The following is a 17,527-nucleotide window of genomic DNA, read 5'->3' as shown; positions in this document are numbered from 1 at the left end:
ATTTGGATTGTTTACAGTCTCCTGCACGTCTTTCCTCCCTCCCACCTTCCTTTTCCAGGCTCCGGGGAAACCTGCCATTGAGGTGTCCCACTTCCTGGAGTGGATGAGCCTGGAGCCCCAGTCGATGGTTTGGCTGCCTGTCCTTCACCGTGTGGCTGCTGCAGAGTCGACCAAGCACCAGGCCAAATGCTACGTCTGCAAACAGTGTCCCATCAAGGGCTTCAGGTAGGCATAACTTAACAGTGATCACAGTGGGCTATTGCAACAGAAAAGAAAAAAACAGAGGATATAAAGGAGGAAAATTTGCACAAATACAACCCTAAAACACGTAAAGTAGATTAAAATTGTACGGTTTATGAGGATGTGTAAATTAAACGTGAACTTCCTGCAAGTTTAATAACTGTATATGTTCAAATAACTGAGTATTTAAGTATTTGTGTATGTAAAAAAAGTCTTATAGTTAGCATTATAACACTAACTTGTTAATAATTAGAATAATACAAATATGCAGGGACATTTTGACAGTCAAAAGTAGAAGCAAAGAAATACATTTTAATAGTGGCAGCTGGTGTTTTCATTATATATAAGAATCCCTGCGCACTAGATAAAAGCTTGTTGGAGATCCTGGAACTAAGACATGATGTAAGATAATAATAATAAGAGCAGCCGCTCACTCCAATCTGTGCAATAATATGAATTTATTGAGGCAGGCTTAAAGCATCATGATTGAAGGTCCTTGACAGAAAACTTGCATCAAAAATTTATATCGCACAGATTGTAGTGTGCAGATGATGTTCCTGTTATTATGCAATGCTCTTCATTTCCATAATATCTGGCACAGAATATAATTTGTCTACTGTATGTGGATATTGTATTCAAATATTGATTCCTTCCTCTATCTGTAATTTAGACATCGATCAGAAAGCACATAGCTGAAACTAATCCCAATACATTCTTATTACTTAAGATACAGTCACTAACTGTGGTTGTTGTAGTGGAGTACTTACCTGTCTGTTGCAGAAGGATGTGTGAAAAAAGCATATCAATTCAACACACAGGCATGTACCAGTTCTTCATTCTTTACGCACACACATCGCTCTACTCTGCCCAGTTCTCTTGCATCAGTTCAGCCTCTCTGCTATATTGATCTTGACAGGTATCGCAGTTTGAAGCAGTTCAATGTGGACATCTGCCAGACATGTTTTCTAACCGGCCGCACTACCAAGGGAAAGAAGCTGCACTACCCCATCATGGAGTACTACACACCAGTAAGACAAACATTATCTTGTGCTTTAACGGAATACAAATTCAAGGCTCCAGGGACAAATAAAACTCAGCTGTGCTCCAAAAAATACTACTATCTCCTGATTCCTGCTGCCAGACTTAGATTAGCCCCGTCTCCAGTGCAGGATCTCTAAGTATACACTGTTAGCTATGCTTACACTGCCTCATCCAGCTCTATAGTATGCAGAAATGGAGTGCCACTCAACAGTAACATCCTTTTTGGCTCACATAGTGCACACATAAAGTGCTATTTGGAGCTCACGTTGTGCACTAAACCTCAATAAAACCAGAGTCTTAAGAGACCGCACGCACAGTCTCCAAAGTCGAGTTAATTCCAAAGGAGTAGGTGAAACTGGAGTGCTGGAGTGGACTGAGATGGTGCCAGATTTAATCTCTAATCAATTCTGAGCTGTTATATGTGGCAAAAAGCCATCTGTACAGTGATTTCCTTTTTTGACTGGACAATATTCTATATACTGTAGCTAGCTAGAGTTTTTCACAACGCTGAGGCACGCATAGATTCCTACTATGATATAGATAAAGAGCAGTAAACAAGAAAGCCAGAGAGAGAGAGAAATTAAGGCATTTAGCAGAGAGAGCAGTAGAAACTGAATGAGAAAGCAGATAGAGGAATAAGTTAGTCACTTGAGACAAACCAGTGCAGAGACAGAGTGGACAAATTTCAGATGAGGTAATTTTGGAGAAAAGCAACATATTCAAGAGTTCTTAAGCGGTGTAATTAGTCTTCAACCCCCCCCCCACCTCCTAAATCACAACTCCAGACAACCTCGGGAGAGAAGATGAGGGACTTTGCCAAGACTCTGAAGAATAAGTTTAGGTCCAAGCAGTACTTCACCAAGCACCCGCAGAGAGGTTACCTGCCGGTGCAATCGGTGCTGGAAGCCGAGAGCTCGGAGACGTGAGTCCAACAGTTAAACACTCACACACACACACACAGACATCCCTCTGCTTTTCTGTCATCTATCTATCTATTTATTTCACCTATTCAAACTCCTGCTGTTGTAGGCTAATTCTCGTGCTCTGGCAATTTTTTGGGCATCCTTTCTTGCTGAGATGGGTTAAAGGGACGGCTTTGTGTTCAGAATTAACATAATGTTATTCCTGTGATCTCAGTCTGGCTCAGATGCTCTGTTCACATGAGCGAGTCTCACCCAAAGGGAAAAACAAGAGCGATGAGACTGAAATCCATGAGATCATCAAGAAGCATAGCTGAGGGCTACAGCAGTACCCAGGGAGATTTAGCATGATTATGGGTCTATGTTTTGGCCGATTGTGTGTCATAAAGGTCACCTTTTATAACCTCATAAAACTATTACATGACTCCAGTGGTTGAAGCCAAGTAAACATCATCATATTTTATAATGCTTATTTTTTATTATTGTAAATTATTACTAATGCTTCAATATATAAGCAGCCTTTTAATGTTACAGCTGGTTGAAAGGAAGCTGATTTAAACTTTTTTGTACACCTTGTGGGGTAGTTTACACCAGTGGTTTCTAGCCTGGGGACCCCTTTAAGTGATTTTAAGGATAAATCTGAAAGTCTGCAATATTATTAACAAGATAGGGAAGAAGAAGCTACATTTCTGCAACACAAAATGTTAAATCTTTGCTCTCTTCTTCTACTTACCTCCACATGACTGAAAACTGGAACAACCTAAAAAGGGAACATAACTATTTGGTTGAGTGACACTTATAATAAGAATGAAGGCAATCTCTGAATGCATCGGCTATCGCTCTGATGACGGATAAGCCACTCGGGGCAAAAAGGGCTACTGATGAAAAATAGCCTCTTGAATAACTTTTAAATTTACAGTGACGTTTTATTAATGTGCACTGTCCCTACCAAATAAACCAAATATATATATATATATATATATATATATAATTTTAATCCAGTAAAGATCATCTTCAGGTGATAGCCGATGGGTTATAAGATTGCATTTCAACACTCCACATGGACTGTTTACCTGCATTCAGCCAAAGCCTGCTTGAACATGACTGGTCAACACTACTCAGACTGCAGACGGAAACCAGAACACTTCTAATGCCAAAAGGTTGTCCAGTTGCCTACAGATTACATATGAATGCAGGATCTGTTTATAGAATAAGGATGCTCAAATCTCAACAGAGAGGACAACTAAGGCAGGATTTTGGAAGCATGTCTTCATCGGGGTAAGAAGAAGCAGTGGCAGTGTAGCTGTCTCTCATTTGATAGACAAGGTTTGGTAATTGCTTATGTCTAGCCAATGCCATATTTCAACAGAATATATAAGTATACCTCATAAAAACATAATAGAAACCATCAAAGCAAAAAATATGTATTCCTTTCTTTATTTAGTCTCCAATGAGCAGTTGTATTTTATTGTGGAAATCCAATAGTTTTGTCCACACAGCCAAGATTCTTTGTGTAAATGGCTGTCTTATGTTCTTCCTAATTAAAAAGTTCCGTCTGTAACTGTATGCTCCAGATATCATCACTGAAGATCCTTAACCACTCATAGCTCATAGAAATATGCAAACTGTGCTAAAGAGTCATTAGACTTTTATGACTATAAAGCGTCACGACCCAAACATGTAGGGAACCGGTGGTTAAATCATCTGAAATGTTTTTTCTATTATAACACTTTGAAACAAGTCATATCTCTCTTGTTTGCATCGTAACTGTGTTCACAAGTAACAGTCTTCTTCTGGCTTGTAGCAACACATGTAAATTAAGTGGGGTTTTTTCATAATGCAACCACCTCATCCATACTCCGAGAGTGTTAGAAATGCATCCGTGATGAATTAACGTTTGGCTTCTGTTGTTCCCAGGCCGTGCTCCTCACCAAAGCTGCCCCATGCGGACACTCACAGCAGGATTGAACATTATGCCAGCAGGTACGTGGCCCGCTGTGCTATACATCAAATCACTACAACAAAAGCATCTCACTTTGCTCTCTCCAAATCAACTTTTCCTCTTCTTTATATCCACTCCACCCACTGCTTCAGCCTCTTCTCTCCCCCCGTCTTCTCTGCTCCCTCTCCTCCCCCTTTAGTCTTTGCCACACACTGATTGAAGTATTGATTTGGCTGCGTTGTGCACTGTACTCCAACCAGGGTGGGGACTGTAGCCCACTGCCCAGCAGTCTTTCTCTGTACATGAACACATGCTGGCTGGCGCACATAAGCAGAGCAGTTGGTGGTTGTGTGTGTGTGGGTGGAGGTCAGCGGGGTTCAATGTGCCTAGCGGCTTGTCACTTGCTAGGGCAGTGAGCCCAATGGTCACCTGGGAGCTGTTGGTGTGGATTAGTGTCTGTCTGACAGGTTATAAACAGGGGCACAGCACTGGACTCCCATGGTGCTGCAGAGCTGGACACACACACATTTCCACTGAGCCTGCAGTGTGTGTGTGTGTGTGTGTGTGTGTGTGTGTGTGTGTGTGTGTGTGTGTGTGTGTGTGTGTGTGTGTGTGTGTGTGTGTGTGTGTGTGTGTGTGTGTGTGTGTGTGTGTGTGTGTGTGTGTGTGTGTGTGTGTGTATGCATGTGTGTGTGTGTGTGTGTGTCTGTGTGTGTTTGTGTGTGTGTGTGCACCATTGTGTATTACTTCCCTGAGGCTCTTACAAACAACTGCTTTAGACACTGCCAAAATAGAGGGGACACACACCCACAAGAGAGCAGGAACAATTGTCCTCTTTACTCCTCTTATATCTCTCCTTTTTTTCACTCTCTCCTTTTTTCTGTTTGCCTTTTTTTAAAGCTTTGCTCCCCCTCTTCTATTGTCTCCCACCTACACATTTATTTCTCCCTCTTTCTCTATCTAATGCTATCTCTTCTCTAATCCTTACTTCTTCTCCATTCTTTAATATATTTTCTGTTACATCCTTTTTTATTTACTCATGCTGCTAATTACAGAACAATTCGCTTGAAAAAATGTTTGAGTTGTGTTGGTTACATATATCTTAACTAGCATAAAACTGTAGCTGCCAACAGCCTTCGCCAAAAGAAAAGAAAAAAACATGTCAGGCTAATTGATATGTTTCAATATTTTTGGACAACGATGGTTCAAAATTATAATCTGTTAGATGATAGAATATTACCAGCTTTCCCTTTAAACTTGGTAATGACTTAATTATCTATACATGTTTATAAAGACCGTACAAATGCTTTATAACACATTGTTCATATTATATGTCTCTACACATGATTGCAGCTCGGTTATATTGTGTTATCAAATATTTATTGACCATTTAGGGATTTTTCCTAGAAGGAGTTACAGATGTATTCACAAACCTTTACATGTTCTTATTGTATTAACTTACAACCAATTTCTCTGTGTTTATATACTGCTAATAAATGCTCCATAGAAGGTTAAAATAAAGAGTTACCATTGTGCTGCATATTGCTACACAAAGTACAAGAATACAATGTTGCATGCAGAGGGACAGTTATTCAATTTATTATATAGATTTTAGAATTTTTCAATTTTGCAACAAACTTCTGTCTAGACTGAAGGATGACCTGAGTAGAATTTAGTGGCAAAAGGTCACTCTGACCTTGCTAAACACCTTTTTGGACATAACTCAAGAATTAATTATGCTAACTATGTCAGGTTCACACAAATTTCTAACAGAATAAATTATGAATTGAAAACATTTTGCTCAGACATGGATAGTAAACTGCAACATGACTGGTTGGCAGAGGTATAAAACAACTAGGCAGCAATTATAGTTGTTATCTTTTCCCCTTTCTAAGTGTAGTTCATTGACCAGTATTACTTTGATCCTGTGTGCCAAAGAGACATTATACTGGCTCAAAAAGAATGAGTATTGAGTGAGTTTGCTCTGCTTATTCCATCATGATCTGAGCACCGTCGTAATAAGAGTAGACAGAGTAGTCTGTCTGTCTATAATTCCTTATTTGAATTCATTCCCCGTATTACCCTAACTCTCCACTCACTTTGAACCCTAATGGAAAGTGAAGGCCATTTCAAAATACTGGGTGTCATCACTGGCAGGTTGGTGTCTGAAATTCAGTGTGTGTGTGTGTGTGTGTGTGTGTGTGTGTGTGTGTGTGTGTGTGTGTGTGTGTGTGTGTGTGTGTGTGTGTGTGTGTGTGTGTGTGTGTGTGTGTGTGTGTGTGTGTGTGTGTGTGTGTGTGTGTCATAGTGCCCTTCAGCCAAAAAAGGGTGTACGTGTTAATCCATGGCAATAATGTAGTCTCCAGTCATCTCAAGGGAGATCAAATATTTGGGGTTAGAAAATCCAGATTTGCAGACATGACAAACACGAGACTGCCTCTGTCTCCTCCTCATCTCTCTCTCTCTCTCTCTCTCTCTCTCTCTCTCTCTCTCTCTCCGTATCTCCCAACCCTCTCCCACATTGATGAAAGAGTAAAGTTCATTCCTTTCATCAGCACTGCTTCGACATCTTATTGAGGATAGATGGGAGGAAGATACTGAAAAACCTCTTAGAACTCTGTCAGGATTTCTCCTCTCTTACCCTCGCTGTCTCTCTCTCTCCCGTTTCTCATTTCCTCTCACATCCATTTACATTCATGCAGGAAGCTAAACAACATGTATGCACAAGACACCCACCCACACACACATACCCACACTACTATTTCCTATTACTTTCTGCCCTTTCATTTCTCATTTGCTGTTGTTCCTGACTGAGACTCCGGGTTTGTGGAGGCTCTCTGATGAACAGTGTTCCAGGCTGAATTTACGAGCGGTCCGGTTCACAGGCCGCACCCCCTGAAACAGGACATGGATAAATCCTAAAATTCTCAATGTTATGGTGTCATCGGACTCTGGAGAGAGATAGGATGTGATGTGGATGTCCCTGACAGCCTCTACATCACTCATCCCTCCTTCTTCCGTCCTTCAGCTGACAACACTCTGCCAAAGATGATGCAGCATGGAGTGTGTTGTGTGTTTGTGTGTACTGGGAATACTGCAGTGTGGATTGAAGACTGCTGTGTTCATGTGTGTGTGTGTGTGTGTGTGTGTGTGTGTGTGTGTGTGTGTATGTATGTGGGCAGCCACATTTGCGTTAGTGGGTTGGTTTAATGCACTGTTTAATTACCTTACTTGAAGGAGAAACCCAGCCTTTGATCATCCAACACTATGACATATCATTGACATGTGATGTTCAGAGGACTGCAGCAGTTTGTGATGAATTCACTTTGAGGTCTACCCGCTTTCACTTGAACTGCATATTCTTTAGAACACAATCTTCCTACATTTCTTTTTTTTAGCTTGTCAGAGAACGTATTCCCTTTTGCATTCAGGTGTAAGTTGTACGTGTTGGTGACAGATGTAAAGCAAGAGTGTAGTGTTAATACACGGTTAGTGATACATGCTTTTACCATGAATTAGTTGTGACACAAAAACATACACAAAGAAAACACTACTAATAATTGTAGTAATAACTGTTAACAACTGTCTCTTAATAGATTATTGGTATTATAGCCATTAAACACCAACAAATGCAGCTGCACACCCAAAATAAGCAAGGTCCAAACAACTAAGATTCCAACTGTAATATAGAAAAGTAACACACTGTAAGAGACTGTGACTATACTAAATAATAATGACATGGGAGTAGTTTAAGTGGGTGAATGCTTTTGTTTACTTCACATTCTTTTGATTATGAAGTAGCCACGATATGCAGTGTATAAGCTAAACTCTTGCCATATAAAGTCTAAATTCTACAAATATCCAATTCATTTCTCTCTATTTAGTAAATAGACTTCATTTATGTAAAGTGCTTTAAAATGTTCCCCTCATTCACACGCACCCACGCACCGATGGCAGCACGCTATCATGCCAGGCACTGGCCTATCCATTGGGAGCAATCGGAGTTCAGTGTCTCAATGTGTTTTTCTTAATTTATACCATAAAAACCTAAAACCGTAAAAACACAATGTATTTGTTCCATTTTTTTCCCTACTGCAGCATTTTTTGTTGTTATGTTAGAGAAACCGCTTACAGAGCAGCATGCACAGTGCAGCTGTCCACTGGCAGTCAGCAGGACATAATGCAGAACTAGAGGCGCTGTCCTTGGTCCTGAAGAGCCACACAGCGGCTCACTCGCTGCCTCCTCACACACACACACACACACACACACACACCAACAGTAGCTGTCCGTGGTGCTGGATAGCAGCACATTTTTACCTTTTTATTGCTGAGAGACAGTGCACAGTATTTCATCAGAATTTTATCCTCCCCTCCTTGTGCACACTTTAATATCTTGAACTTTACGGCGAGTACAATTTCTGCCTCTCTGCGGTCTTGTCAGTCAGATGTTTGTGGACAGTTGCAGTCAATAATACTTAAAGGCCACTGGGTTTATTCACACCACTTAAAAGCTAAACCGTGCTGATTGTTTGTTTTTTCTTGTGTTTGAGGAAGCGTATCTCTCCAGTGCTTGATAATATCAAGCTGTTGCTTTTGCTTTTTCCTGCATTTGCTCTGACTCATCCACTCTCTTGTATTTTTTCTTTTGTGTGTCTGTTTGTATACGTGTGTGTACATATATGTGTGTCACATGCTGTCCTTGGTGTGTGTGTACATATATATACACATCTTTAGATTGGCTGAAATGGAGAGCCAGAATTGTTCGTTCTTCACGGATAGCCTGTCTCCTGATGAAAGTCTGTGAGTATGCTGCCCACTCTACCTCCCCCCCTCATTACAACCAAAACCTTTCATTGGTATTATGTGTGTGTGTTTTGTGTGCAAAGTCTGTCCTCTTGATACATTGATTGTTTCTGTGTGTGCTCAGGCTTTACGCATATATGTGTGACTGCTCGGGAAGATTAGTTAACATGACATAAATAATCAGGCACATAATGAAAATGACCCATAGCGAGCGGCGTGCACACAGTCCCCCCTTCATCATGCACATGCCTGCTGTGATTAAAGTCAATGGCTGTGGGTTAGATACACAACACCCCGCTGAGGAGGTAGAAGCGTGTGTGTGTGTTTGTAGAAAGCAGGCTGAGTGGCGGGGCATTGGCGAGGTAACAGCAGCAAGAGGAATGTGGATGTTTGATGTGAATGATGTGGCCAACAAGGTGAGTCTTAATTGTGGAAATTGTCAGGTGGAAAGAGTGGTAATGGTTGTAGTTGTGTGTGTGTCCATGTCTTATTTTGTTGAGATCTGTGTGGCCTACCAACTATTTCCTCCTTCTCTGAGATAGTTTTCCTTTTTTATTGCACTTTAAAGTCGAGGTTGCATGCCCAACAGCTCTGTGCAAAGTGTTATACGGTCTTTTAGGGATCCAGGTGTGTTTCTCTATATGTGTGTGTGTGTGTGTGTGTGTGTGTGTGTGTGTGTGTGTGTGTGTGTGTGTGTGTGTGTGTGTGTGTGTGTGTGTGTGTGTGTGTGTGTGTGTGTGTGTGTGTGTGTGTGTGTGTGATCATTTATTTTCAGATGTGACTTATGTGTGTGAGAAGGCTGTGATTGACTCAACATAAAAAAAAACTAGTTTGAGGCTTAGATAAAATGACACCACTTTTAAGCGGTGCTTTTTATATCTGGAATAAGTGCTGCTGAAGTCTGCTCCCAATTGCTTTGTTGCCATGTGCATGGATACAGTGTTGCTTGGATGTATCTACGTCACAAGAATGTTCGTATATCAGTGCATGTACATAGCATTTGCATGGGTCTGTGATGTTTTTGTATGCACGACACTTCACTTCTACCCCTTTATGTGTAGCAGTGCTGTTTTCCGCTCTTGTGCCGGTGTATGTTGTTGTTCTTAATCTGCGAATCCGTCCTTCTGTCTGTCAGTGCCTTTCTGTTTTTCCTGCTGCATGGCTCTGAACATGCTGCTGTGCTATCTGTGCCTCCAGCTGGTGTTTGGCAGGCATCATACTGTTTCCTGTCCTGAATCACGCTGTCCGTGTGTGTAACCTTCACCCTCCACCTGTGTGCATTGTTCTGAGTTCACTTTTAATTATTTCCAGGTAACGGACATGAAAATAACCCTTAGATGCTTAAATTAATGGAGCCTTCAGTCATCCATAAATGGGTCAACAATTATCCATAATAGAATCAATGAATTTTTTTTCATCAACATTTCATCATTACATATACAGTAATGTCTGCAAGCTAACTACAAAGTAGGTCTATTTCATAATAATAGCAGTTACTCTTGAATTTAATTGTAATAAAAATCTAAATGTTATGTAAAACAGCTTTCAATTCAGTGAGATAAAATTATCTCAGGTAAAAAATATAGAGACAACCCTTACATCAAATGTAAAAAAAATGGCGCTGAGTGGTGATGGTAATTACAAAAGTTAGAAAGCTACATATGAATAATTTTTGACACATTTGTTTCAAAATTTGGATAAAAACTTTTATGTTCTTGACAGTTAAAGAAGTAAATAAAAATTTGGAATGAGATGAAATCAAAAACTTAGGAATGCCTATGACATGAATGGCTGAGATATGTTCACAGACCAGCTGGTTGACCCCCCAATGCATCAAATTACGACCTCCTAAGTAACACATCTTACAGTAGCAGAGATGTGCAGCAACTAATGTGGATCTGGCCATCTCTAGACATAAGCAATCTGCTTGAAGTAGTCCTATAAATACCTCTGTGATGTATGATTTGGCTCAATAAAATTGTTTGCTTCATAGCCCAAACTATAACTTATAAATTGCAAAACAGTCTTCCCATTAAAATCATTGCCAAACCACTTCACAGGTGCATTTATTATTTTACAGCCGAATGTCTGCAGTCATAGGTCTACGCATTAAGTTTTCCATTCCATCATGAAACAAAAGTCTTTATTATTTGGGCAATATATTTTGATATAACTTAAGATCCAACTTCCATTTTTAATAAATGTGAGTGAATTATTAATGTTGTGTTGAGCCAAGTTTATGACAGGACATAATTATTAGACTGTGAACCTGGAACAATGTCATAGTGTCCCATCCCATCCAGACTTGTTTGATTGCGTCTCCTCCTGTAATACCTTTCCTCGCCATGCACACCTCGCCTCGCCTCGCCTTGCTTTGGCCCGTCTGCTCTCCCATGCCGTCCTTGGCTCTGCTTTGTGCTGCTGGTGGCTGTTTGCTGGTGGCTCAGTGTGCTGTCTCCTGTGTGGGGGACTCAGGGATGAAGATCAGTACCTCCTGCGTCACTCCAGCCCAGCCCTGGACCATGACTCCCCCTGCGGACAGCACATGCTGCTGGCCCACCTGGAGCACCAGGATAAAGACCAGCTCCAATGCACCCTGGCCCGCCTGGAGAATGAGAACAGGTCTGTATACAGGAAAAAAAACAAGGTTCAGGTTGTTCAGGATCATTTCTGTATCTTTTTTTTTCTCACACAATAAATGCTTCTGAACTAGATTAATTACACACCCTCTCATATTAACACCAACACCAGAACATCCGTGAAAATAAGCATTAAGAACTGTGCTGAATGTGGTTATTGATAAGAATGAGATTTAGATTAAGGCTTGGCTAAAGGCATGAAGCAAAGATGTAAAAGATTGGTTTAGGGAGTGGTTTTGGTCAGTAAAACTCCACAGGCATAATATTACAAAAATGGCATTGCACTCTTTTTGGCGTGCATGCTGCAATTAGCAGACCTTCTGTATAAATAATATGTTGATAACATGGGAACTGACTATGACAGTTCGTTGGTGTCCTGCAGAAGAGACAGGAAGAGTCCCTTATGGATCGACTGGTGTAAAGCAGCTCTTAAACACATTAGTTCAGATGTTAATGCTTGAATTTGAATTTATTATGTCCAAGTTGTTAAGAGGTTCAGGCATTTTCCATAAATGACGCAAATTCATTTTTCCTGTCCATTTAATTGGTTACCAGAGGCAACCTTGATGATTCATAGGAATAATTTTCTCGTCTTCAATTCGGTTGTGACCTTTCTGCACAGACACACACAGCGACATAGAGGTGCTTACACACACACAGACACACACACACACACACACACACACACACACACACACACACACACACACACACACACACACACACACACACACACACACACACACACACACACACAGTTGTACCCTTTGGGCGTCTGAAACCTTGACCCAGCTCAGTAATGACACTGCAGTGTGCTCCGTTGTCCTTATTTATGACTACAGTGGATGCTGTAGCTTAGTTTATAACAGCTGCTGTGGCTCTCGTGAGGCTCATAGCTGAACAATGCATCAATACAGATCAAACACCTTTAACCCTGTTCTTCTTTTTAGGGTCCTGGAGACTTCTTTGTCTTCTTAAAAACACTTAACATTGTTTTATTAGCTTGATGCGTCATGCTTTTTCCTACCGGTTACTAGCTCAATGCTTTTCTACATATTGGATTCTAATAAGTTCAGATGAAAAGAAAAACATGTGTTCATATTGCAATTATAATTATTATTACACATACAACATTGGAGTCTGTGGGACAATGTGGAAGTAAAACTATTGTCAAAAGAATACAGGGGTTGGTCCACTGGACTGGAAATTTTGGGGTGATGACATTGTGACATGTGCAGTTTTTTAGTAATGCTTCACAGCGCAGGCCATAATCAGTTGATGCTTAGTGTCACACATGCAGGAGATGCAAGACATGATTTATTGCCGCTTTTGCACCAAATGAAGATGATTGCTTTCCTTGTGGTACAATTTCAAGAAAACATTATCCCCTTGTTGGAGGCTGGTTAATACCTTTGGTTGTGTTTATGTGTTTTGTATGCTGCACCAGCATGTGGGCCTGACTGTTTTTGCCTCCATCTGTCCTCCACTGTGGGTCCTCAGGGTGCTGCAGAGCGAGTACAGAAGGCTCAAGTGGAAGCACGAAGAGGCAGCGTCGGTTCCCATGCTGACTGAGGCAGGAGAGGGCGGTCCAGGTTCACCCACGGAGGAGGGGCAGCAGGATGAGGAGCTCCTGGCCGAGGCACGGGTCCTCCGACAACACAAGACGCGTCTGGAGACCCGCATGCAGATCCTGGAGGACCACAACAAGCAGCTGGAGTCCCAGCTTCGCAGGCTCAGGGAGCTACTGCTACAGGTACGCCTCCCTGAGAGGCATGGTGGTGGGGTGTCACGGAGAGAGTTGATCAGTAGTACAAATACACATACCAATATGGTATCTAGGTACAGTTTTAATGTACTTGCGGTGAGTATCTCTCCTTTAATCCACTATATTTCAAAGGAAAGCATTGTGCTTTTCTCTCCACTGCATTTCTTTTACAGCCATTGTTACTTTCATAGATTCACATTTTAAATACTAAATATATGATGGGACTCCAAATTATGATAGTTTGGGTAACGCTATATTACAGGTCTGCCATGACCGTATGATTTCCTGGAAGTTTCTGGGAAGAAATTGTGTAATTACATGGAAAATAGAGACCAAGTTCTAAAACTTTAATTCCAGTAAATTCAGTTAGTTGTGTTCACATTATTATTGATTTCTACAGGGATTTCCTAGAACAAACTGCTCCGTTTCAACCCAAGTCAATTTTTTATTAATTATACATTTCTTATTTTGTCTTTTTTTTGTATCTTTGTGAGTTTGTAAACAAAAATGGTCATGTTTAGCTGACCTGCAGTCTCACGGTTATGCTAGCTCAGATGTGTAAAGTGATAAAAATTTTCTTAACAGGAAACTATTTGGGAATAATTAGTAATGTAGGTTGATAAACCCAGCATTATATAGTTGAAATAAGCTGCCAATATTAATACACCAACAATAGTGATCAAATAGTGTAATATTGTAGCAGTCTCTCATTCTTTGGTACTTTCAGTCATTCACTTTTCTCAACTTATTTAAGCTGAATGTCATAATTCTCCTGAGTTGATTGGAGGGTTTTAACTAAGAATTGAGAGAAGCTTGGTACATTTCCCCTCTTGGCCAATCAGGGTGTGGCGGCGCCCTTTTTTAAGGGCTTAAGAGAGGTGGGGAGTTCCAAGCCCAGGGCATTCTGATCCTTCCTCGACGTAATGCGGACCTCATTTTAGCAGCTTCAGCCAGAAACTCTGGTCTTTTGCCCTTTTGAGACTTATTTGCTGTCTTAACTTTTCTGTTTGAGGTTGATGTTGAGGATTCTGAAAACATGGAGTGAATATTAAAGAACACCTCTCGTCTTGGTTACCTGCAACAGTTGAAGTCCTTAGTGCTGTTTGTGCAAAAGTTTGTGCTCACCTAATGATAACTTAACACCTGCAGGCTTTTTTCAATTTTGTTTGTTTGTTTATTTTCATTAAAACCCCCTTCATACACATATTTCCTTATCAAAGTGTCATTTTTTTTAGAATGGAAGAGGCATTCTATTTTAATTGTAGAGGTAGAGCTTATTGAAGACACTTGTGGGATCTGTTTCTCCAAGTAAATATTACTGTTATATCTGGTTGTTAACTGATTCTCAGGCTTCTTCCCAGTCCCCTGAAACCTGGTACTGTCACAATATACAATATAATACAAGACCCTAGATGTAGTCATTCTGTATCCCCCTTATTGTGCATGGGGTGTAAAAGAAGAAATACAGGTTTAAGAATAGTAAATCCACAAATAAGGATAGTAGGAGTAAAAGAAAGCCTTTCACAAGGCGTGATCAAAAGAGTGACAGAAAAGCAAATAGGTTATTTTTATTTGTATTATTCCGTCTTCCCATGAACCAATAAGTGGCTGCTTTATCTGAGCAGCTTACAGAAGAGAATCTGAGTGTGTTTTTCTTCAACAAACTTGAGGTCTTTTCCTCTTGCTCCCCTCTCTCCCCAGCACTAGCAAGCCTTATCTAATAAGAGGCTGTAATCCAATCTATTTAAATTAGTTTAAATCTAATTTATACAAGACTCTGCTGCCACACTTCTAACACGTTATAAGAGAAGCAGCTATGTCAATCCAATCCTTGCTATTCTTGATTTTAAGATTTTACCGCCTGCTTTGAGAGCCTTGCATGATTAGACTACTGCCTATATCTGTGATCTGCTAATTATTTGCTGCTTGAGATCCTTTGGTAGGGCTCTTCTAATGGTAACTAACTCAATTTTGACCTGTAACTAAAGGTGACTGGGCCTTTGCTGTCCGGGCCCCTCTGCTGTGGACGTCCCTGTCTGATAAACTGGGAAGGTCATAAGTCGGATCCCTTTAGTCGCTAATGTGTCCATCGTCAACAGCATCTGCTCTGTTAAGGGCCTCTGGTTAACTGCATCAGCATCATATTTCTAACTGAACTGTGGCTGCAGCTTGAATAAAGGGCAGAGGCAGAGACTGACTCAAGTTTAAGGGTTTTCAACCTTTGTATGCATCACAGTGCATAAATCCAGTTATTCATGTAAATTCAGTACAATGTATACAAAAGGAAAGAAGAGACATGTGGAAAAAATCAATTGACAACTGCTTTGACAATATACTATGGCAAGACTGAAATACCAGTAGGGAATACAGAAAGTACAGTATAGGCCTTTAGACATTCTGAGCGAAATATAAAAGGATTTACTGCAGTCTAAAGGAAAGGTGTGAGAAAGAGACGGATAGCGGAGTGGGACCTGACATATAAAATGAGAAAAGTGTTAATTGTTAGTTTCGGGAGTACAGATGTAAATTGTGTCACGGAATAAAGAGTAAGCAAAGGAAGTGAGTGACAGGGGAGGAAGACACTTAAAAAAGAGGGGCAGGATGCTTTTTCTTCAGGTTAAAGACTTGGAAAATAAAGAGGAGGAGGAGGAGGAAGAGGTACACCTTTTTGGGTGAAAAGAAATGCTGTTCAATTCCTTTTCTCCCAGGAAAATATCACAGTTTTATTTCCTCAAAAAAAAAAATCAGTAAATCCTGCCTTTGTAGTCTGTGTAAGTTTATGTATGAATTCCTCCCAATCTCTGCAGACACCCCGATTTCACAGCAACTACTGAACTTACTCACCTCCCGAGTATTGCCGCAGTGTTGCTAAAACAATACAAAAGATGGTGGGTTGCATATATGTGATATTTGGGGAATACAACTGAGTTACATTATACATCTTTGATTGTGATTTGAGACTTTCCCCCATGTCTGTCTGCAATGCTTATGTGTGACGTGCAATTCCCTATCTTTTTAAGTCTATCAAAGCACAAATCACAGTAACCTAGTGGTTCTGTGTAACAGCTGTCAGGCATTTTTATAATTCTGCTCCGGGATGCCAGTGGAGAGCTGCGGGCAGTGTGCCATAAACTATCAAATTCACTTCTATGTGAAAGCAGTATGTCTCTGCAGCTTGAAACGTGATGAATACATGCAAACATTTGGATTGAATGTTAATTAGCGTTTCCCTAAATACAGCCCAAAGATGACTCGGAGGCCAACGGATCAGAGCCGTCAACCCTGTCTTCTCCTGTCTCTGGAGGGGGTCACCACGGGGAGCCGGCCAGCAGAGAGACCACTGACACTGAAGCAGCAGGTCAGCGACGTGCAGCCATGGCTAGATGTGGACTTGACACATTGAATGTGAAACCATGCATCTTCCCCTCAAATCCCTCGCCTAACCATTCATAGAGGTGTAACCTTCTGTTTGTGTTTGTGTGTGTCAGGAGATGACATGGAGCACGAACATGACACGGTGCTGCAGCTCCAGGAAGTCATCGAGCAGCTGAGAAACGTCTTCCCTTCAGAACCGGGTGAGTTCTGCAACTACTGCACAGAAACCGATTCAGGAACAGACTCTTTAGTCCTCTATCACCCGCGGGAGAGTGAGAGATGGAGAGGAGAGCAAATATGTATTGCTGTGGGTCGATAGTCGGGGGGGCAGGGAGATTAAATGGCAGGGAGGAGGAGTAAGATAAAGAGAGACAGTGGCACAGAGAGAGAAAGAGAGCGTCACTGTCACACTCTTTGCAAACCGTCCCGTCAAATTTAAAACACAATTTGCTGGGCAGTCCAAAGCCTGTAGCATGAACAAAGAAAGGGATTATCATAATTATAGCCTCCTCAGTTATAACCAATAACATTTTCTTGGCCTTGTGCAAGCTTTCCTAAAATTGTAAAAAGCTTCTTCAGTTTTTTTTTCTTTTTCTATTTCCTAATTTCAGGCACCACATCACACATCTAACCCCGAGTGGGCCTGGAGTGAAAGCCTGAAAGGAAGCCTGATGGCAGAGGGAGGAGCTCCATACGGCTGAGGTCGGGCCACAGTACAGCCGGCCCTGTGACCACGGCAGCAGCTATGATACCCAGAGCTAACCCTCTACTGGAATCTGTGCACTAAAAGCCTTTTTCATGC

At 41.1% G+C, this 17,527-nt stretch overlaps 1 protein-coding gene across 1 annotated transcript in view; it reads left to right on the top strand.

Moving 5' to 3' along the window:
* drp2 (dystrophin related protein 2) overlaps positions 1-17,440 on the top strand; it is a 38,863-nt gene extending 21,423 nt beyond the window's left edge. Inside the window, 10 exon segments of the mRNA XM_054597732.1 lie at positions 59-225; positions 1,157-1,268; positions 2,067-2,203; positions 4,074-4,184; positions 8,878-8,943; positions 11,422-11,568; positions 13,086-13,338; positions 16,591-16,708; positions 16,839-16,925; positions 17,337-17,440. Of these exon segments, the coding sequence (XP_054453707.1) occupies positions 59-225; positions 1,157-1,268; positions 2,067-2,203; positions 4,074-4,184; positions 8,878-8,943; positions 11,422-11,568; positions 13,086-13,338; positions 16,591-16,708; positions 16,839-16,925; positions 17,337-17,356 (1,218 nt within the window). The 3' untranslated portion in view covers positions 17,357-17,440.
* Positions 17,441-17,527: the final 87 nt, after the last annotated feature.

The sequence above is a fragment of the Anoplopoma fimbria genome, chromosome 4 (assembly GCF_027596085.1).
Source record: "Anoplopoma fimbria isolate UVic2021 breed Golden Eagle Sablefish chromosome 4, Afim_UVic_2022, whole genome shotgun sequence".
NCBI lineage: Eukaryota > Metazoa > Chordata > Actinopteri > Perciformes > Anoplopomatidae > Anoplopoma > Anoplopoma fimbria.
Note: the sequence above shows the minus strand (reverse complement) of the source record. Positions and strands in the feature narration are given on the sequence as shown.